The sequence below is a fragment of the Sciurus vulgaris genome (assembly GCF_902686455.1).
Source record: "Sciurus vulgaris genome assembly, chromosome: 2".
NCBI classification, from domain to species: Eukaryota; Metazoa; Chordata; class Mammalia; order Rodentia; family Sciuridae; genus Sciurus; species Sciurus vulgaris.
In genome coordinates, this window is record NC_136462.1 from 159,777,123 (window position 1) to 159,800,384 (window position 23,262).

The 23,262-nt window shown below is 41.6% G+C and overlaps 1 protein-coding gene across 2 annotated transcripts in view; it reads right to left on the reverse strand.

The window, feature by feature from the left end:
• Positions 1–23,262, reverse strand: part of SLC24A3 (solute carrier family 24 member 3) — a 511,438-nt gene that overhangs the window by 427,449 nt on the left and 60,727 nt on the right. For both annotated transcript variants that reach the window (XM_079123534.1, XM_079123535.1), the window contains exon 2: positions 10,710–10,838. In XM_079123534.1, coding sequence (XP_078979660.1) covers positions 10,710–10,838 — 129 coding nt within the window. The remainder of the gene's footprint in view (positions 1–10,709; positions 10,839–23,262) is intronic.

Sequence of the window (23,262 nt, forward strand, 5' to 3'; positions counted from 1 at the left end):
ACCACTGGGATAGATTCAAACTAAAAAGCTTTCTCTCAGCAAAGGAAACTATCAGCAATGCGAAGAAAGAGCCTACAGAGTGGGAGAATATCTTTGCCAATCATACTTCAGATAGAGCACTAATCTCCAGAATCTATAAAGAACTCAAAAAACTCTACTCCAAGAATTCAAACAGTCCAGTCAACAAATGGGCTAAGGAAATGAATAGACACTTCACAGAAGAAGATCTACAAGCAATCAACAAACATATGGAAAAATGTTCAACATCTCTAGTAATAAGAGAAATGCAAATCAAAACCACCCTAAGGTTCCATCTCACCCCAATTAGAATGGCGATTATCAAGAATACGAGCAACAACAGGTGTTGGCGAGGATGTGGGGAGAAAGGTACACTCATACACTGCTGGTGGGGCTGCAAATTAGTGCAGCCGCTATGGAAAGCAGTGTGGAGATTCCTTAGAAAACTTGGAATGGAACCACCATTTGACCCAGCTATCCCACTCCATGGCCTATACCCAAAGGACTTAAAATCTGCATACTACAGAAATACAGCCACATCAATGTTCATAGCTGCTCAATTCACAATAGCCAGACTATGGAACCAACCTAGATGCCCTTCAATTGATGAGTGGATAAAGAAACTGTGGTATATATATACTATGGAATATTACTCAGCCATAAAGAATGATAAAATTATGACATTTGCAGGCAAATGGATGAAATTGGAGAATATCATGCTAAGTGAGATAAGCCAATCTCAAAAAGCCAAAGGACGAATGATATCGCTAATAAGTGGAGGTTGACACATAATGGGGGGGAGGGAAGGGTTAGAGTTAGGGTTAGGGAGGGGGGCAAGTATAGAGGAAGGAACTACTGTATAGAGGGTAAAGAGGGGTGGGAGGGGTGGGGGGAAGGGAAAAAAATAACAGAATGAATCAAACAACATTGCTCTATGTAAATTTATGATTACACAAATGGTATGCCTTTACGCCATGTACAAACAGAGAAACAACATGTATCCCATTTGTTTACAATAAAAAAAAAAAAAAAAAAAAAAAAAAAAAAAAAAAACTGAGATGTCTGGACCCTCTTCTAAGAGGCTCTGATCCAGCAAGACTCAGACTGACAAACCCCAGGGGCGCAGCTGCTGGAGGACCCAAGGCATCAGAGAACACTTGGACAAGGGCAGAAGGGATCCAGGTGAAGAGTGAACCCCAGAGGGCTGGAGACATGGTCAAGCACTTATTTACTCTTTAAACAGGAAGGAGTCATGCCCCAAATTGTTGCAGGCAATGCAGATCCAGTCACAGGATGCACTGTGGCCATTGTGGAAGTGACTTTTCCTCAGTTGGATTCCATGGTGGGTGTTCCCAATCACCCCAATCCAAAACCCATTGACTCTACACACAGGTCAGTATGTTGCTTACTGTTTCAGGGATGTCTGCAAGGCAAGCTCTGAGGAAATTGTCCATCGGTGGTATGGCCTGTAAGCCTGCTTCAAAGCTTCACTCTGACCCAAGACAGAATCAATTCCATGGAATAATTGAGTATTGAACAGGTGGTCTGGACACCAGATATTTTGGAATTGGTGCGGGTTGGGGAGATCCATATCAGTGGTTCCTAAGCATTTTTAGGTGTTGGAAATTTGCTTTTCAATGACACTTTAAACATATCTTCAACACATGGACAGAGAAATGTTGATGATTTTTTATTGTGTTGGTTAGAGGAGGCAGAAAAGAGTCAGTCATAGACTCCACCCCTACAGGGTCATGTTAAAAATACTTAACATGGTCTATGCACAATCTCAGGGAAGGGTCCAGGACAACAGAGAGAACTTGGTGAGGTCATTCCTGCCTCAGCCTCCCTCCAGGCCTCATGAGGCACAGGTCCCAGGGCCTAGAGCCGGGGTCAACAGTAAGCACTTCTGTGAAGGGCTAGAGAGTAAATATTTGAGGTTTTGCAGTCCCTGTGGTGTGTGCTGCAACTACTCAACTCTGCCTTCAAGACAAGGGCAGCCACAGACAAACATAAATAGATGTGTGTGGCTGTGTTCCAGCAAAACTTTATTTACAAAAACCATCAACAGGCCCAATTTGACTAAGAGCTCCTGTTTGTTGAGTCCTGGCTTCAAGGAAAATGATTGGAAGTCACTACAAGCAATAATCCCTATGCTTCTTTTCATATTTATGACTAGATTTTCAATTCAACTCAACTTGCCTTGTTCTCAAACTTCCTATCAACTGGGCATCAGAAGATAGTCATTCCTGACCTTGAGGTATTTGTTCCAAGGGCCAAACTGTTCCACTGAGCTAATGAACATGAAATGCTTTGAAAAATCTTAAAGTACTTTTGAAAATAGGTTCACAAGAGCACAGTTTATCATCCTTTACCTGCGTTTCAAGAAAATTCCAAGCACCACTCACCAGATTAGGCTCCCTGGGCTACTTAAAGAGCAGAGTTTTAAAAAAATGACTTAATTTTTAAAAGTCCTAAAGGGATATCAAAGCTAGAAGAAATGAATAGTGTCTGGACCTTTTCTCCCAGAGCCTGAGACTTTTAAACTCTTCATTAGCATGAAATAGAAAATCCTCTACTCTCTATTTCATCCTGTTTATCTACATTCTGGCTTCTTAGGTCAGAAAACCTCATTAGTCAGAGACTCATAGTGAATACCTCTATTTGTCTTCTGTGCACAGTTCAACCTGTAAAATTTTGCATTGTTGCTGAACTACCCTAAATAACTTAGTCTTAAAACTATCTTATTCTACATGTGCCTGAGGAGTGGTAAAATTCCTGTAAATGATCCCCATCAGTCTAACTTCTATCACATTTCTGGTTTAAAAAGAGAGTAGTTATCATTTATTTAGTGCACACTATGACTGAGGACCCAGTGAGTTTGCAAAGCTTACTTCATTTAATGATTATTACGACCCCGTGAAGAAGGCATCTTGCTCCGCCTCTTACAGAAGGTGGAAATGAGGCATAAAAATATTAGGAAATTCACCTGATATCACATAGGTTGAAAGTGATGGAATTGGGATTTAGGATTTAATCCAGAACTCAAACTCTTTCCACATGATTGCCAATGACTTCATCCACACAATGACATGAATCATTTTCCCTCAGATTGCCTGTTGTTTCCCCAGGAAAAGATGCAATCTACAAATGGGTATTACTGGCACAATTTCCACCCAATGTCAGATCCTCTCAATGTAAAAAGAGAATCAAATTGCATCACCATGACCAGGTGAGAGTCAAGAGCTAAAACTAGGTTTAGAAAACCTAAGTTTGTGTGCTACAATCTCCCTCCCTCCCTCCCTCCCTCCCTCCCATCTTCCTCCCATCCTTCCTCCCTTCCTTCCTTCCTTCCTTCCTTCCTTCCTTCCTTCCTTCCTTCCTTCCTTCCTTCCTTCCTTCCTTCCTTCCTTCCTTCCTTCCTTCCTTTTCTCTCTCTCTCTCTCTTTCTCTTTCTTCGTTTCTTTGTCTCTTTCCAGGAATCGAACCGAGGAGCACTTTTCCACTGAGCCACATCCCCAGTTCCTTATTTACTATTATTTTATTTTTTTTATTTTGAGACTACATGGCCTCAAACTTGCAACACTCATACCTCAGTCTCTGGGATTACAGGCATACACTACCAACCTTAGTGGTTTATGAGTTTTCTCTAATGGAAGTACATCATCTTTGTAATAACACAAGCAGAAAGAAAAGTTGGGAAGTTTGTTTTTAAAAATGGAGGAAATTAATGTAGGAGAGATTAGCTTGATAGTTACCAAAACTGTTTTCTCTTCTTTCTACATTGTACTAATATACGTATCTCAGCCTCCCTTGCAGTTAGAAGTTGTCATGTAACTGAGCTCCAGGCAATGGGATGTGAGCAGAACCAAGTATCTAGCCCATGAAATCCTGCTGTGCATAAGCTTCCATGTTCTTTCCCCTCCATGCAAAGAAACACAGTGCCTTGAAGCCAAGTTTGAGGATGGGAAGCCAGAAGATGAAAGAATCTGGAGTTCATGGACCACTTCTTGCAACAGGGCCAACCACAGACCAGAACTCTGCATGAGAAAGAGAGAAACTTCTCTCATGTTAAACCCCCAAATCAGTTAGAGCAGCTACTATTGCTCCATCTAAACTAATTGAGTAAAAAGTTTGATACAAATTTAAAAAGCAGATCACATTAGTTTCTAATTTGTTCCACTTAAGAATGCCAATAACTGCTATTGGAATCATTAAGGAAATTACAACTGCAGAGACAACTTAGTGAAAGTTATGTGAACTAGTAAAATAATGCATAGAATTAAAACTTTAAACTTAGTTCTTTCCTGGATTTCAAACCCAGTGATATTCACACTGAGGTCATTTCAATTTAGCATTCCTAATATTTTGGATATATTTGGTAAAAAAAAAAAAAAAAAAGAAGTGTTGAAATTAATTTCACCTATGTCTTTGTAATTTTTCCAGGTAGTTTCTGGAAAATCTAAACTTAAACATTCCTAGTCCACAGTATGTTCTGTTGGATTGTGTAAACATAAGATTTTGTATCCACTTATTCATATGTATTGAGTATCTACTGAGTGGGAGCTGGGTGACCCAGCTTTGCTTCTGATAAGTCCTGTGATTGATCTTGGGCAGGTTGTTAATCCCTCCTGGATTTTGATTTTGTTTTTCATGTTGAAGATGAAAAAGTTAAATCTTTCATACTTTGTAGATTGCTCATAACCAGCTGTGTCAAACCCGCTGACCCCCATGTTATGGTTTAAGCCCCCTAAGGGGCTGACATCCTGATACTTAATTTTGTTCATGGCCAGAAACTTTAACAGATTTGTCCTGCTGGCCCATCTATGTCTGGGTTCTTCTTTGTGGACCATACTTTCTCCTTAACCCCACCTTCCTAATGCTTTTCTCATAGTGACTTCTAGCTTTCCTCCTCTATTGCAATTTACATTTATCTCTAAGATAGTGTGATTTCTGGTCATTCCAATAAATATCTGATCTGGCAAACACCCTGCAACCCTCACCTTGACTTGCAACACAAGTGTCTTCCTCACCTTCCAAGACCTTAGAGCCAATGAAGCAAGAGAGTCAGTGAGATGACTGCTAACCAAAGGCTTTTTCTCACAGTGAAGCCCACACAAAGGCCATCTTTTAAATTAGTTTCTTTCTTCCAAAGTTTATTTGAAAGAGTCACTCTGAGGAGATGCTCAATTTCCTTGAAATATCAAAGAACTTAAAACCAAAAGATGATAGATTTTTTTTTTTCTGGAGACATGTTGCAAAGCATATAAATAAATTCCTGCAGAGTATTTGCAAAAATATTAGAAGGAATTCATTTCTGCTGCAGTTGTCCACCACCCTCAATATTACATTTAGCTAACTTAATTTTCCGTGGATCAAATTTATTCAAAGTTAAATTTCTCTTAATAGGTCATCTGAGTAAACAATTTCAAGTGTTATTTGCCAAAAAAACAATATGCTTCCAGGCTTCAGATGAAATCGACAGTGTCAGGCTAAGAAAACAACCTTAAAAATTCACGGAGAGCTGGAACAATTGCAGAAAAAAATTGGAGCCTGGAGGTCAGTCTTTTTCATGCAATTCTGAAGGTAAAAAAACAAACAAACAAACAAAACAAATTTCCACTAAAACCAAGTCTTTGAAGAGCAGAAGAATGCTATTTAAAACACACACACACACAAAATATAAAGCAATGTATCTTTAAATGGTAACTGTCATGTGAAGGCAATGATGCCACACTAGTTGGTCGCAGCCAGCACTGCCACTTTGTAATAGGCTCCCTGCACCCTGGGCTTCTCCTGGTCTTCCCCTGGTCCACAAACAGTGCTCTGGGCTCTCGGCCTTCAGGGACAGAGAGAGGTAGAGGGAGAGGGGTAAATGAAGTAGAAGATAGGTTGAGGTCTGACATGGAATTTTGCAAAAGCAAAAGAAGTTATTAAGAGAAGTGGAGGTCAGCTGGGTGCGGTGGTACATGCCTGTATTCCCAGTGGCTTGGGAGGAGGATTGCAAGTTCAAGGTCAGCCTCAACAACTTAGCAAGGCCCTAAGCAACTCAGAAAGACCCTGCCTCTAAATAAATAAAACATAAAAAGGGGCTGGGATGTGGCTCAGTGGTTAAGCGTCCCCCTCTTTTTTTCATTACTGGTTCAATCCCCAGTACCAAAAAAAGAGAAGTGGATGATGTTGTCTTGTCACTCTCTATTCAAGAAATTTCTCAGAATTTTTGGATTTGTGCTGTAATGGAAGGGATAAAGTATTTGAAAGTCTATTTCATAGAAATGGACATCTGAGAAGAAAACTGGCCTGATATCCCAACAGGAAATACGATCAGAGAAGAGGTCATTCCATCTCTAGTCCCTGAATCTACAGTCTTTTCTCTGATGGTACCTAATGGCAGGGACACCAAGGACAGTTCTAAAAAGTCTATGACATCACAGGTGGCAAATGAGTACCAACAGGCATTAAATTAACTCTCGAATGTGACCTTAACACCATTACTCACACAGCCACAGCACACACTGGCACCTCAAATGCTCAAGTTCCTGTGGAAATAATCAGCCCTCCAAGCACAGAGGGAACCATGGTCCATGGTCTCTTTTAAGTATAAGGCTGCTGCTGACATTGAAGAGAGCGAGTCCCGAAACCACAGGGCTCCTTCCTACTCGTACATTAAGACTTTTGAGAGCAGACACCACTGTATTCAACCAGCACAAATGATATTCATTGCATTCAGGGCCTCTTAAGAGATGAATACAGCAGACCCCCTTATCTACAGTTTCATTTTCCTTGGTTTCAGTAACCCACAGTTTCAGTTACCTGAAGTCAACATGGTCCCAAAATATTAAATGAAATATTCCAGAAGTAAACAAGTCACTATTTTTTCATAAATTTTATTACAGTAGATTGTTCTATTTGTTCTATTTTATTATTTATTGTTGTTCATCTCTTACTGTGCCCATTATAAATTAAACTTTATCTTATGTATGTATGTATGAGAAGAAAAACAGTATATATAGGGTTCTCTACCATTGGTGGTTTCCATTGGGTGTCTTGAATATTCCCTATGGACAAGGATTTATTGTCCTATTAAAATTGTAATACTAAGGCAGGACCATTCAATCGCTTTGCCTCTCAACATCTTTTCATGAAATATCTGCTCAGTTGAACCTAAGAAACAAACTTCCCACAGCATTCTGGGAAGGGCACCAAGGCAACTGGGTGTGTTGCCTTGGTGTGTGTGTGTATGTGTGTGTATGGCCTGTTTTGATCACACTGCTGTTAGACACAGAGAGGAACAGCAGAGGCAGTGGTGCTCATGACCATGTGCGGGATCTTCAAAGTTTGTCTGTGTGAGAAGGGAGTCCTTGAGCCTCACTTTCCAACTGACTGGCTGCTCAGACCTGGGCCACCTGAGGTTGTGGATTATTAACAAAACCAAATAGGTTGCATCTGCCCATTCTTGTAGAAAGCAACTAGAGAATGTGGCTCTAGAAATCTTGCACCATGACCCACCCATAATGTGGAAATGTGTGCCCCCCAGCAGGCAGCGGGAAGTGCATAAGTGAACTACTATAGAGCAATCAAACACACAGCACTAAGCTGTACATACTTTATTACTTCATTAACAATTCTCATAGCAGTCATGAAAGGTCAGAATGATTATTACAATTTCACAGAGAAGCAGACAAGCTTAGAGAACCTGATTATGTTGCCAAAGCCCATTGTTTTTAATCTTGGATTCAGACCCAGGTCAGGGTGACTCCAAGACCCAGGTTAGACATGGGGCTTTCAGATGTACACATCACTATATTTTTGAGATGTTAACAAAAGAGCTGGAAGGACAGGAGATGTGTCCAAATACAATGGGAAGTTCTAGACCAACATGTCCAATAGTCCTTCCTGTGGTGATAGAAATGGTTTAAAACCTGTGCCGTCCAATTATGGCAGCTGCATGTGGCTATTGGGTGTTTGACATGTGGTTAAGACAACTGAGAATCTTAATTTCTTATTCTATTTAAGTTGAATTCATTTAAATTTAAATTATCATTGAATGTCCACATTGGATGGCACAGTTAGAGACATTTCATTCCAACAGTATTTGGAAAATGGACTAGTCCCCATAGTCCAGGCAGGCTTATGATGGATATATGCTCTGATGTGTTAGGACCTGAACAGAACTCTTCCTGTTTCAGCCATGCTCATCTTCCCTATAGAATTAAGTTCAGAATGAAGGACCCCAGAAATAAAGCCCAGTCCCTTTAGTCTACAGATAAGGAAATCAAGAATGTCCATTCTGGTTCCATATTATTTTTGGACCTGCTCTACACAACATGACAGCTCTCTTTTATTGCCTCCCATTTCCCTCCTAAAGTCATTCTTCTCTCCTCTTTCTCTGTGCCCTCCCTGCCAACTCCAGAAAGTGCTGGGTTTGTGCTCTTTATATCAACCTGGACCTATTCCTTGTTACCTATGAAGCTGAGTCCTTGCCTCTCCTGGAACAGCTTTCAATACACTTGAGGTTCCTACACCTGTCACTCTGAGAAAGGCATTTCCTAGTACAGTTAGCAATGACACTCAGAGAGTACCTACCCACCTGCCCCACAAAACACAGCCCCAACAATAGGGAACAGAATCCCTCCACCCCCACTGACCCTGCGTATGTCTTCATCCAACATAAGAAGCTGGTCACTGTATCTTGCCTACTTGATTCTTTCCATACCAAATGTGACAACTGGATTCTCTAATATCCTGTTTCCTATCTTTTAACAGTTCACTCACCATTAGCTATTAGTCCAGAAAGAAGTTTGGATGTGAGGTTTCCTCCAAAAACTCTGGTGTTAATGTTCACAGGTGAAATGATTAGATTATGAGAGCTATAACCTAATCAGTGGAATACTCCATTTGATGGATTAATAATATGAATGGACTAATTGGGTGATAACCATACGTGTTGGGGTATACTGGAAGTTAAGTGACTAAGTATATCCTTGGGGTTTATATTTTTTTTCTTGTCCCTCCCCCGTCTGTCTCTCTGCCTTCCAGCTACCATGAGCTGAGAAGTTTTTCTCCTCCACATCCTTCTGCCATGATGTTCTGCCCAAAGTGATAGTTGACGATGGACTGAACCTCTAAAACCATCAACCCAAAATAAAATTTTTCTCCTCCATGTTGGTCTTTTTGGGAATATTGGTCACAGTGATGTAAAGCTGACTAACATAGATATTGAAAAATGTTTGACTACAAGTCCAGATCAGCTAACAGAGTCCTTGGCACAGAACCTGCCACATTCCTGCCATGTCCTTTAGGACAGTTCTTGATAAGTCTATGTTTCTTAGAATCTACATGGCTCTATTCTCTCAGCTGGGGCACTCAAGCCCACATGGACATTTTCATTTCTAGTTAATATGCTTCACTAACCTTCAAAAATGTTCTTCGCGAGTACTTAATATCCACCTTTGAATTTTCTAACTTGAAGAATACAGATTATATAGGGTTTGGGGGCTGGGTACAAGGAGGATCTAGTTTTTATTCTTTCCAACTTTGCTTGAGAGCTGATTGTTAAGATTCTCAGTATGGAAGTGAAGGGCACTTCTACCTACCTTCCAAAACAGAGTTGCTGACAACCTCCTGAAACACCTTCTGTACTCAAAGGTCTATAGTCTTTGTAAATGCAATGAGGATCATTATATCTATTCATGATGACACTAAAATTGCACAGGCTCTGGATGTGGGATCAACATGTTTTTAAGCTCACAGGCCCTTGGAAAGAGCACACATGAGTCCCAAGTGCACACCAAGAAAGGAAAGGAAGCCCCTAAGAGCTTGGAAGTCCATATCAGGGTCATAAAATATGGCCATATACCTAATCCTCCTTCTCACAGTTGGTTTCTGTATAGCCTGTGAACTAAGAATGATTTAATATATTTTTAAAGCAATGTAAAAAAAAAAAAACTATTTTAGAGACTATATTACAGATACTATATATAGCCTACAAAGCCTAAAATATTTACTGCCTGGCCCTTTCCAGAGTTAAGTTTTCTGACCCCTGTTCTAAACTTTTAGCAACTTCATTCATCTAGAGGGGTACTTGTCCGTTTCCTGAGGACTGATGAGCTGAGTCCCAGTAATCCCTAACTCCCTTTGATCCCCTTTGAATTCATTTTCTTTTTCAGGTCAGTAATACTCGAGGTAAAATGTTCCATGTATCTTTCTAAGAATAGGCATAATACATATCAAATAGAACAAAATATAAATGCATAAATGCATATTCACTTCTTCCAAGAAGATCAATGTCATGTGTCTTTACCGTGACAAAATCAAGGCTCCCGATTAAAGACCAGCCAGAAATGATCCCAGGAATCAAAGCAAAGAGGGCCACAGAGCATCCTCACTCATCATACTCCTGTCAGTCTCTCACTTGCTAGTACCAGACTCTACATGTAATATGAGTATGAAATCAGGACACCACTGACTTTGACTTACCTTTTCCTTAGCTCCACTAGTAAAAGAAGATAGAGTTGGAAACACACCTCTATAATCCCTTGGTTTCTCACCTTAGAGTTTCTTAGAAATCTGCCATAAATGTCCTTCAAGTGTTTCAGTATTTGAACTCAAAGACAAAACATGGTATCCAGCCTTCCTCAGCCATAACCAAAGAAAATGGCAGCCACTGCTGAGTGTACAGCCATCACTGTTACCTGGTTCAGTGCAGTTCTTGCTGCTCCGGAATCCTGTATCTTCGGAAGTCAGGGTATCGTTCACCTGCATTAGCTTCCTTCCTACCATCCATTTCCTGTCTTCCCCTATGAGGTCCATGAGGTCAAGCTCTGGGAGAAAAAAGACAACAACCACACATTACTAACAGTTCAGTTTCAGCCATTACCACTACTAGATGTGCAGTACCTTCATCAGTCATCATTTCTCAGTCCTGCCTAGACCCCTTCAAGTCATCCTGCCTTTAACCTTAGCTAAGGGCTTCCTTTGGCTGTTGGATCCTACTGGGCCCAACAGAGGCAACACTCAGCCAATGATACCTATAATTTGGTGTATAAATACCTAACTGCTTGAATGAGATGACTTTGAGGTGTGAATTCTAAACTAGATTCCCAAGTTTTTCCTATTAATTGTTAATTGATAAGCTCCAATTATCAACAGTGTAATTCTCTTGATAAAGCACATTTCATTAGTGGTTGTCACTTCACTGTCTAAAAATTTCCTTCACCCAATATTTAACAAACAATTCTCAAATTGGAAAACCATTCCAGATATGTAGCCATTGGTCTATAAATACTCCCATTCAGGCCAATTTCAAGTTACTTACATGACATCATTGAGAATGGAATTGGGAAGAGATGGGCTCAGTCAATTCCATTATGGCAGTAAGGCTGGTTTCAGCCTACGAGCCACCGGCATTTCTTTGAATTACCTTCTGAATAAACCATCTGCCACTGAACATGAGCTCAGGATCTGCCTCTTGGGGTTACCCAAATTAGGACACCATTGCACCATCTCCAAGCGTAGGCCACCGAGAGCCACAAAGTAAGTTTTCAAAACACAAGAAATGAAATGAAGGAAAAAGCAGAGCACAGAATTCATGTTAGAGACTGAGCATGTAACAGAGTTCAGGTCTCTGCTAAGATGATTGTGGGGATGGAAGTGCTAGGAGAAAGATCAGAGACCAAAGAGACACGAGGGAAGAACACAGACCATTCTGTTTAGGACATGTTGAATTTGAAATATTTTCAGAGTATCCAAAGGGAAGTATATGGCCTGTGAGTAAAGATTCCTCAATTGAGAAAACTAAGTTACAGAAAACCCCCAAGAGAGTAATCAGAAAATAAGGAAGAACATGAGACATATGTCTGGGTGGGATCGCTATAGGTTTCATATGAAAATGGAGACTCTAGGATGACTACTGAGAAGGAATGGATGAAAAAATCTTGGGGAGTCTGACATTCATCCAGAGGGCGAGTAGAGTAAAAGAATACACGAAAGGATGATGACAGGATGAGAACATGGTGTATGGGAGGGAGGCAGAAAGAGAATTCAAGAAAAGAATAGTCAATGGTCTTGACCACCATGGACAAATCCAGTAAGACAAAAGCAGAGAAATGATAGCTTGAGCTTGACATCAGGGGTCACTGGAATATGGAGGCAGTCAATCAAGATGGCTCTTTCTAGCAACTTGGCACTAAAGGAAGAAATGATATGAGACCATAACTACCTCTTGAATGTCTAGAATGGCTGTGGTCAGAAAATGGATATAAATACAAGATAAGGGCCTAATTTGTGGGTCCAGTGGCCTTCATTTAAGGCCACAGGGTGCACCCAGCCACATTGACATGGTATTCTGAAGTGGTCAAGGAAGAGATGAATGTCATCATACTGTCTTCTCTATTCTTATAGTGATTCAGTTTCCCAGGTGATTCCACAAAGTCCCACTCAGGAAAGAAAGGGGAAACATGAACATGGTTTTCCCCAACACCTAATCACGACTGGCTCAGAGTTGGTGCTCAGTAGGTACAAGTCGAAATCATCATTCCCATTGTACCTATGGACAAAGAGAGACTCATGGGAATTTTTTGGAAATCACAATGCTTAAGGGCATCTTACTTAAGGCAAAAGGATACAAGAGAATATCTGCAGCTCATACTGAGGTCTTCCTCAGTTAAACATAGCCCTATTCCTCAAGGTAAAATTATCAACATACCTAATTATAACTTATACATATTGGTCAGGACATCCCCAGAATTTTTTTTCTCAAAAAGGAGTGAAATACTGCAATAAACAATAATTTTAGACACTGAAACACAAAAACCTACATGGTAGCCACATGTATCACCTTAACTAAAATTGTCAAAACACCACCAAAGAAATAATTAAAAGATTGCTAAGCATTTGTGCAGTTTGGTTAATTGTAATGATTGACTCTTATAATTGAGAATGATAATAATAAGAGAAAAAATGTTTTTATTGTAGAGGTCTTTCACCTCTTTTGTTAGATTGATTCCAAAGTATTTTTTTTTTGAGGCTATTGTGAATGGAGTGGTTTTCCTAATTTCTCTTTTAGAGGATTCATCACTTATGAATAGAAATGCATTAGATTTATGCATATTGATTTTATATCCTGCTACTTTACTATAGTAATACAGTCACATCAATGTTTATAGCAGCTCAATTCATAATAGCTAGATTGTGGAACCAACCTAGATGCCCTTCAACAGATGAATGGATAAAGAAACTGTGGTATATATACAAAATGGAATACTATTCACTCATAAAGAAGAATATTATGGCATTTGCAGAGAAGTGGATGGAATTTGAGGATATCATGCTAAGTGAAATAAGTCAATCCCAAAAAAACCAAAGGCTGAATGTTTTCCCTGAGAAGTGAATAATGATATATAATGAGGGTAAAAGAGGTGGGAGTGAGAGAAGTATGGAGGAATTTAGATTACATAGAGGGAAATGAGGGGGGGGAGTTATGAAAAATGGTGGAATGAGACAGACATCATTACCCTATGTACATGTATGATTACACGAATAGTATGAATCTACATTGTGCACAATCATAGAAACGAAAAGTTGTACCCCATTTGTGTATAATGAATCAAAATGCAGTCTGTCAAAATAAAAAATAATTTTAAAAAAGAATAGAAAAAAATTCAAGAATTCATGAAAAAAACAATAAGGTCCGAGGCCTTAAACTCCAACAAGCAGTTCTCAATATAAATATAATATCATCATAATATGACCTAAAATATGGATAATGGCACTCCCTTCATCTCAGGCTGGGTTGCTCAGAAGCAACCCCTGAGAAGATCTGAGCACCACTGGTCATATGGGAGGTGATTTTAGGAAGAACCTATAAGGAAACAGGGAAGTGGGCAGAGAAGTCAGTTGCCAAAATGAGCAAGGAGTCCCTGACCCTTCTTGGAAGCCAGGGTAGACATGCATCTCAGCCACCAGGGTGTGAGGGAGCTTGGGTATTTATCCACCTACTCCTGGTCTGCCATGAATTGAAAGCTGTTCCCAAAGGACATTAATCCTCCTGCATTTTCAACCAACCACATGGGTATCCAAAGTGAGCTCTGGTGTCCATCAAAGACTCTGGACAATGAAATGCAGGTTCTAGAAGCTATAATTTGCCAATATGTACTGAAGAAGCCAGTATAAGGCAAACGGTCAGGGCACCAGGAATCTGCCAGCCCCTGTGGTATCGAGAGAGTGAGGCTGTGGCTGGCTGATTGGCCATTTTACTGTTGTCATAATCTGGGTCAGAGAAAAGCACTCTATGGAACTGCAATTCTAAGGGTCAGGAAGACCCCAAAGATCTGTAAAGAAATAAATGTATCCCTTGCACTGACTTCCAAAGTTCTTTTTTATGCCAAGTTTCCATCGTTCTGTAATTCTAAGAGAAAAGCTGATACCAATTAAGAGATGTAAAAGTAAAGCCAGCTATTGTAGCAGAAAATTAGAGGATTTTTTTACATAATGATTCAATATCTTCAGGAATTAGAGACTATTAAGTCAGCACCTCTGGATTCCAAAACCTACAAACTTTTATCTCAAAAAAAAAAAAAAAAACGTACTTGACCACTGACCACTGATATAATAATGCAGAGACTACAGTCTGGGAAAATGTGGTGAAAACAATGCATTTCATTCATTTTCCTTCCCAGTGAGAACCAAGTTTGACAGCATTATAACCCAGTGAGTTCATCTGTCCTCACAAAATTTCCAGGTAAGTAGAAAAAGGCAGTTGATTCTGTGGTCAACCTACCTTTGGGTTAAATAAGGCAGAGCAGATGTGATGTGCCTAAGATCAGAGTCAATCCATGGGCCACATCAACCGCCTCTAATGGTTTTCCTGTCTTCCACTTTTGAGTGTCTGTTATATACAAACAGCTTTCTATTCTTCAATATGTTTCATCTTCACACCATTCCTACATGGAAATATTAGCTCCATGTTTGCAAATAAGGAAACTGAGACACCCTAAAAAAACTTGTCCAAGATTGAGCAAGTGGGAGAACAGGGATTTGAACCCAATTCTCCCGACTTCAGATGCCAAATTTTTGGTAGTTCCCTGGATGGGATAAAATTAATTGTGGTTGCACTGTACAGACAATCGTAGGTGGATGGATAGTGTAAGTCCAGTGAACACTGTCTCTCACTGGACCTATGTTCCCAGAAATTATTAGGAGTAACAGTGAGGCCTGAGCATCACCCCTTGAAAACATCACAAACAAAAAATAAGAAGACCTTACTAAAACGCCACTCTATGCCTGATGCTTTGCTCAGTGTAGATTTCCTGGAGACTGAGCTGGTCCCACTGGAGGGTTGCATTTAGGGAAGAGGGGCAGAGGTGGGCAGTGGGAAGACTTGGAGGGCAGGGCAGGTGGAAGGGGTACCGAGAGGTGTCCACACTTGCTGATTCCACTGCTTTCTGTTGCTCACCTACCCAAGCTTCCTTGGACTTCTCTGCTACAGCAAAGAGACTGCTCCGCAAAGCTGCACTTGAGCAATGTCAACAAAAACACTTGGCCCCTGTCCACCAAATTCTTGGCTCCTCATCTGCCAGGCCCTGGAAGTTGCATGTTGGCCTAATTAGTCAGGGGAAGGGGTGAGTGTCGGGGGTGAAGAGGGGAGGCAGCAGTCTCCCATGACACATGTCACCAGCAGAGGCAGTTTGGACAAACATGGGCTCCAAAAAGAGGGGACGGGAGTGAAACTGGAAATGGTGTGGGGTACTGCTGGGAGGGAGAAAGCCCAGTTCTCAATCTGAGCCTCAAGCTGCATGTACCGAGGAAGGAAAGAAAGTGGAGGCTTCGTGCCAAGTTTCCATTACAGAGCTGTGTGCTCACCCTCTCGTGCTCCAGTGAGTTCTCTCTCTCTTCTGCTTGCTTTCTTCATCTCTCTTTGTCTCTCTCTCCCCCTCCTCCTTCTCGTGCCTGGAGCATAGAAAGCCTAAGGATTTCTGACACCAAGAATGGAGCTTCTTGGGTGCTCCCTGACAAACAGCCCCAGCCACGGCTTTCACCCCAAGGCTAACACACAGTCTCCTGTGAGCAACTTTATCCCACAGGGGCTTCCAGCCCTAACAGGCTGCTGATCCCAGGCCCAGCAGGGAGGTAGGGCTGCCTGCTCTCTGCTGAAGGAATTAACTCCTTCAGACACCTGGGCAAGCAGCAGAGAGGGACTGTGCTGCATAATCAGCAAAAGCATCTTTTATGTGCCAAGTATCCTTCCTTGTACCATCTCACTACCTCCTCTTACAGAGTGTTGCCCATTTTTCTGCTGCTGCTGACAGAGTTAAATAATCAAGCTGGGCTCTAAACCTACATCTGACTGCAAAGTCCAAGTATGCACTTCCTACCTTCTCTGAGAGTTCTGGGAGCCTTGGGGAGTATCCTTATGGGATCAAGGCCTTATAACCTTACATCCCTTTAAGAGGACATATTAACTTTCCCCTCTCTCTGAACTGAAACACTGAGCTGCTTTTTGTAAACTAGAATGGAGAAAGCCACCATTCTCAAATATCCAGAGAACCATGCACCAGCCACCCTCCTCCCCTTTTCAGATGCAGAAACTGAGTCTTGGAATGCCTAATGCATCCTTTAGAAAGAAGTTAATGGCACAACAGCGATGGCAGCAGCCACCGACTTTGGCTCTCTGGGCTGGCTCAGCTCTCCTCAACCAAGGCTATAAATACCCCACCCTGCAGTTTACACAGCTGCCTCTACTCTATGCACCCCGGATCTTCACCCCGGGGTTGGAGGTCAGGTTTACACAAGCCAGCTGCCAGGGGACTGCCTTCTGCAGGCTGCAGCAAGCAGCACCACTCTCCAAATGACCCCCTTCCTTTCCCCACTCCTTCAGTCTCAAGAGGCTTTGCCTGGTGATTCTCACCCTCTGTGGGTGAAGAGGGGGCAGTAGAGTCCTGACTTAATACATGTGGATCTTTTGCATGGATTTTTATTTATTTATTTATTTATTTATTTGAGACAGGGTCTCACTATGTTGCCCAGTCTAGCTTCAAACTTACAAGCCTCCTGCCTCAGCTTCCCAAGTTGGACTGAAAATTGCACTCTGCTTGGCTTAATGTGGTTTTTTGAAACTAAAGCTTCCCTCTGCATTTGTTCATGGTCCTTGGAAAGGAGTAAAAATTGTAGAGAGGTTGCAACTCAACAAAGTGAGCTCTCCAAACACACCAGGAGGAAGAAGCTGGGAGCTAAATGAACTCTGCAACTGGTTTCCCTCAACTGCCTCAAAGCTTCCCAAAAGACATAAGATCAAAGCTTCCCAAAAGACAGAAGGAGAGATCCAGAAAAGGTGTCTGAAAGAAGAACTGTGAGCTGCAGAGAGATCATGGATTTCATTTAAACTTCTCTCCTTCTAGCAGTTTGTACACGATGTCTGCTGGGCAAAGGGACTCTGAGAAACTGGCAGGCTGGGTCAAGTTTCCCTCCACTGTCTCCAACTCATCTATGGCAGTCAAGACAGCAGCCTTCATACTTGATTCAAACGTCTTCCCAGAAGGAAACACATTGGAGGTTGAATCCATTTGGGAATCTCAGTCCCTCCAAAGGGACCTCTCTTTCACTCAGGGGGGGAAGGGCAAACAGGTAACCAACCCCAGTCACCTGCTCAGTTGAAATAGGGCACTTCACTCGATGCCCTGTCCTCTGCACCTCGCAGCATCAGAACCTCCTGGGACCAGACAAGAGTGGGAATCTGCATCTAACAAGACCCAAGGAGATCCCTGGGCATATTAGTGTCTGAGTTGACATTCCAAACATGGCCAGCAAAAGGACTGCAGAACATGCAAGGACCTGGCATTGCTGCTGGACCAAGGACACAGAGAAAGCAAAAGGTAGGGAAGACAAGGACTTAATGAAGCTGCCAGGGCTCCTGGGCGTCCCTGTGAAAAGGGTGAGGTTCAGTCACGTTCTGCCTCTGTGGAGACTGGTCCCATTACCAGTCTGCATGCAAAGTCACCCAAGGGAAGGGAAAGACAAGGGCCAGCTTTCTCACTATCTCCCACCAAAATCTCCTCCTCTTCCTGTCCACCTCACATTGACCCCTCCACTGTCCCCCTCCTATTGCCTACACTGACCCTGACAAATTGAATGTGGGGAGGGGTGAGGAGGTTGAGCCCCCAGCAAGGATGGCCTTGGGAACAAGGGACCCAAAGGCCTGAGCCAAGAGTCCAAACTGGCCCCAAATGTGTATTCTTCTATGGATATTGGAAATATCAAGGTGGGTTCTTTGTGAGACTGATGTGATGGTAGAGGAGTTCATATAGCCCCCAACTCATCACTACTTACGATGGAAATTCCTTCTTCCAGGCAGCCTTCCTGGACCCTCCAGGAACCTGCTCACCAAAAACTGTCTTTATTTAATTGCTCATCCCCAGCCTTTGGCTTTGTTTTTCTCATCACTGGGTCTCTAAGCCCATCTATCCCCAAAAAAGGTGGCCTGAAACTTAGCAGATGCATCATAGTCATAATGTCCTAATGTTCCATTAGAGCCAGCATCTGAGTAAGACTTGGGGGGGGGGCGGTTGTCAACAAACCCCCAGGAGAATAGGGAAACATTGAGTGTCCAGGGAAGATCCTAGATAGCCAACAGCACCCCTCAGGGTCATGAATCTTGACTTTGGGGTTAACTCTAAGTGATAGGTACAGGAATTTTAGAGGCAAATCTGAATCAGAATCCAGGTCTTCTAGGATCCTGAAGCAAACAGTCTGCATTACAATCTTGCTACTCAGAGGATCAGCACATCCATATAACCTGTGAGCTTGTGAGAAATGCAGAACCTTGCATCAGACCCTGTATTTCATAAAGTGACTCATGTGCACACTGATTGAAGAAGGATCGTCGAAGTCCCCAGCACAGCACTGTTTGATCTTTCAGTCTCTAAAGTCCAAAATCAGAGTTTCCCTCAACATCCCAGGAATTGGGAAAGCTCTTCAGTAAGAACACATAAGCCCCTACTAGAGGTGGGCTTTAGCATCCACATGGGGTCTGGCCACAGAGACACTTCCTCCCTTATGTGTCTCAATAGCACCCTTTTAAAATGGCTTTAAAAGTCTTGAGAAAAATCAAGTCCCAGCAGCCTGGTTTCAGAGAATTCACTTTTCACAGCAGCCCCGTTTTTTGTTATTAAACTACTAACTAAAGTACACGGGGTTGTTCAAACAACCTACAGGGCTGACCCCCAGGAGTGCACCCTACCCAGAGCCTGCCTTCTTCTTTATGATCTGTAGACACCTCAGGGGTCCAAGCTCAACCCTGAGAACTGACTTGCTTTCGGGTTCCCTTTTCTTGGCTCTTTGCTACTCCTGAAGGCTCTCTGATGTCTTTTGATGTCTTCCCACAATCTCTAACAGCCCAAGGCTCAGGCCTCCTTGTGAATCTCTCTCCTGACTAGCCTTACCTGAAGAGGACTCTCCCCCTCTCTCTCCCTCTCCCTCTCTCTCTCTCTCTCTCTCACACACACACACACAATGTTCAATGTCTATGGGGTTTTCTTCTTGCAACAGACTGAATATTTGTGTCACCTCCCCCCATTTATGTGTTGAAATCCTAATGCCCTGTGTGATGGTATTAGGAAGGTGATTAGTTTATAAAGCTATAGTCACTGAAACCCATGGATGGGATTAATGCCCTTATAAAGGGACCCCAAGAAGTTTTCTAGCCCTTCTTATACCACATGAGAATACAATGAGAAGACACAGTCTGCAACCCCACCAAAACCTGATCACACTCTCCCTCTGATCTCAGACTTCCATCCTCCAGACCTGTAAGAAATAAATTTTTCTTGTTTAAGCCACCAAGTTTATGGTATTCTTCTAGAGCTGGCTAAGACATTTCTCAAATATTAATACATAGTATGCATGTAACCTCATTAAAATGCAGATTCTGAGTCAGAAGACCTGGAATGGGCCCTGTGATTCTGAACTTCTAACAAGTTCTCAGTGGGTGCCAGTGCTGCTGGTCCAAAAACCACTCTGATCAATGCGACATGATAATATCTTTAAATGAAGGCATGCACACATTCATGAAAGGGTCTGAGACTACATGCAAATGTGTGCCCCAGCTCGGCTGAATTTCAGAAAGAAACTTTCAAGTTTCTGGGCAATGTATTCTTCAGTAGCCCCAAGAACTCTCAAAGACCTCCAGTTGGGTGAGACTGAGCAACTTCAATGGAACACAGGCCTTTGGAAGTGAAATGGTAGGAATGAAAGTGAAGAGGATGATGCTCTCATCACTTGTGTGTTCCACCTAGGAGAGAGAGGATGAAGGTGTCAGAGGCATTCATCTCTTTGTGCAGTAATTTTGCAGACTCAACAAAAGCAGGAACCTACTGGGGGCTAAAGATTTTTATTATATAGTACTTAGGAACAAATACTAAAACCGAATCACCTAATGAGGAGCAGTGAAATAAACCACGTATGTCCCAAGTCACAGGGGCATAGTAGAGCTTTTACCCCACCCATTCTCATTGTCCTGAATAATCCAAGGACAAGAAGCTAATTCATCTCAACTTGTGTTGGGTCTGTGAAACTAGTATTATAACAAAGGCAATGTTCAAGAGAGAGGAGGTAGATGGAAACAGATGAACCCACAATTCAATAGGGGTAATGTGGATCCCTGGCTCTGAAATGGAAATCATCTTTCAGACAAAGGCTGCCAGTTAAAATGCTACTTTTCACACTCTCTGGGTTTTCTCTGACCATCTGGCCTGATTCTAACCTACCCAGGAATGTTGGGAAATTAAATGGAGAAACATCTGTTTAAGCCACCAAGTCTATGATATTCTGTTATACATGGCTAAGATATTTCTCAAAAGTTAATGTGCATGCACGCACTTAACCTAGGTAAGTGGTTACCTATCCTCTTCTAAGCTCTTGAAATGCTCCTAAAGAACATTCTAAAAAGCAGAACTCCAAATACCATGGTGATCAGTCTAGGTCTGTGCTGTCCCAAAGAAATCTTGATTAGATTGTCAAGTACCTACATCATCCAACATGGCAGCCATTAGCCACATGTGGCTATTATTTACTTTAAATATGACTATGCAACTAGTAATGAGTTTTTTAAATTTAATTTTAATTATTATAAATTTAAATAGTCATATGTGACCAGTGCTACACCAAGGGTTGGTCTTACCTCATAAGTAGGATGTACCCATTCCAAGGTAAAGAACCAAGGTGGAATCCCTCTGTCAGCACACTGCAGGGGCAAGGAAAGGCAAAGAAAACTGCAATGGCATTTAGAAAGAGGTGATCAAACGTGCTAATGAAACAAAGAAGAAGATAGGGCTGATTGATTTTTTTTTTTTTTTTTTGGTCTTCCTTTTTTGCCTGGGATGAAGAATCATTCATTCACAGTAGAGTCATAACATTAAGTCCATCTTACTGTTTGAAGAAAATGGAAAGAATCATAACAAAATAATAAATCTGTTAAGATTTGCATCTGGAATGTCCCCCAAAGTCTCATGTGTTGAAGGCGTGGTCCACAATGCAGCCATGTTCAGAGGTGGGGCTTCGAGGAAGTGATTGGATCAGGAGGACTCTAATCTCATCAGTGGATGATCCACTGGTAGATTCAAAGATTCAAATTCGATGGCATTATTGGTAAATGCTGGAAACTTTAGGAGGCGGGGCCTAGTTGGAGGAAGTAGGTCGCTGAAGGGTTACCTTGAAAGGGCTTGTTTTTTCCCTGACCCCACCCCCTCTGCTTCCTAGCCGTCATGAGGTGAGCAGCTCTGTTCCACCGTTTCCTCTCTGCCAGGATGCTATGCCTCACCACAGACCTGAAAGCAAGGGAGCCAGCTGACTACAGACTGAAACCTCCAAAATCAGGAACCAAATCAGATCTTTCCTCCCCTAAGTTGATTTTCTCCAATATTCATCAAAGCAAGGAAAAGCTGTCTGACATGTAGTCCCAAGCCCTCTTAGACAAGCGACTTACTCTGTGACACAGAAGCATCCCTCAATCAGCATTTAAAGAAAAACTAATTCAAGTTGACCAAGAAAATATCTGAGGTGTACATGGGAAGGTAGCTGGGCATCTGGTAATAGGAATTCACAATCGCAGGCCTTTGGCAACTAGGGATTCTGGACCTCTATCTCTCAATGGCTTTGAACTTTTGGAGAAATTGAATCACTTTATCAGATATTGCATCTGAAAATTGAAAGGCATGAATGAGGTGACCTCTAAAGTTTCTCAAGTTTGGATTTTAAGGATACATAAATGTGTGTGAGTATGTATTAAATATTGGGTAGTCATCTGATGAAGGCTAATAGAGTTCCTAGCTTTCAGAGCTGTATATTCCAGGGAGATGGTCCACATTCCTTTTTTTGAGAGTGTAAAGAAAATATATTAGAACCTTCATAGCTATATCACATGCCTCTCTAAAAATAAGAAAACCACATAGTTATTTAATATTTAAAGTAAGGGTAAATAATAATACATAAAATATGGGTAAAATATCAACAATAAAATATGCAGTGGCACCTACAGAGTCCATGTGCCAACATTGGGTGGGGCCTGAAAGAAGAGCACAGGATAGACTTGGTATCCCTCCTAGCTTCTAGAACACATTATAGCATAATGTGTTTTATATGGATTCACTTGAAATGATTCATTGATATTATTTGAAATAGTAAAATCTTTACAATAATTTGAAATGAGAACATGATCTTGAATTTTTTATATCATGCAAATGTGCACTGATTATTTATTAGCAAAGAATTTTTAAAATGCTGACCTTAGAAATGAATTACATATTACATAAGTATGCTAACCTTTTCTAAGAACACACGTGGCCACCAGGTAAGTATGCACCTAGCAGATATTTTCAGAGAACATACACATGGGCCCACCCACCCCAACTCACCTATATATGTCCTTCAAGATGACATTTTAATAGCCAGTGAAAAAGTAGCTGCTTCACTAAAGAAATCTGTTCTATGGAAAGAGAATCTTGAAAACAAATATCAAGAAATTCTGTTGCCCTTCCTGCAATGATAAAAGTCAGTAGACTCGGGGCTGGGGTTGTGGCTCAGTGGTAGAGCACTTGCCTAGCATGTGTGAGACACTGGGTTCAATTCTCAGTACCACATATAAATAAAAAAAATAAAGTTTCACCAACAACTAATAAAAATATATTAAAAAAAAAAAAAGTCAGTAGACTCGCCAAGCTTGGTGGCATACTCCTGTAATCCCAGCAGCTCGGGAGG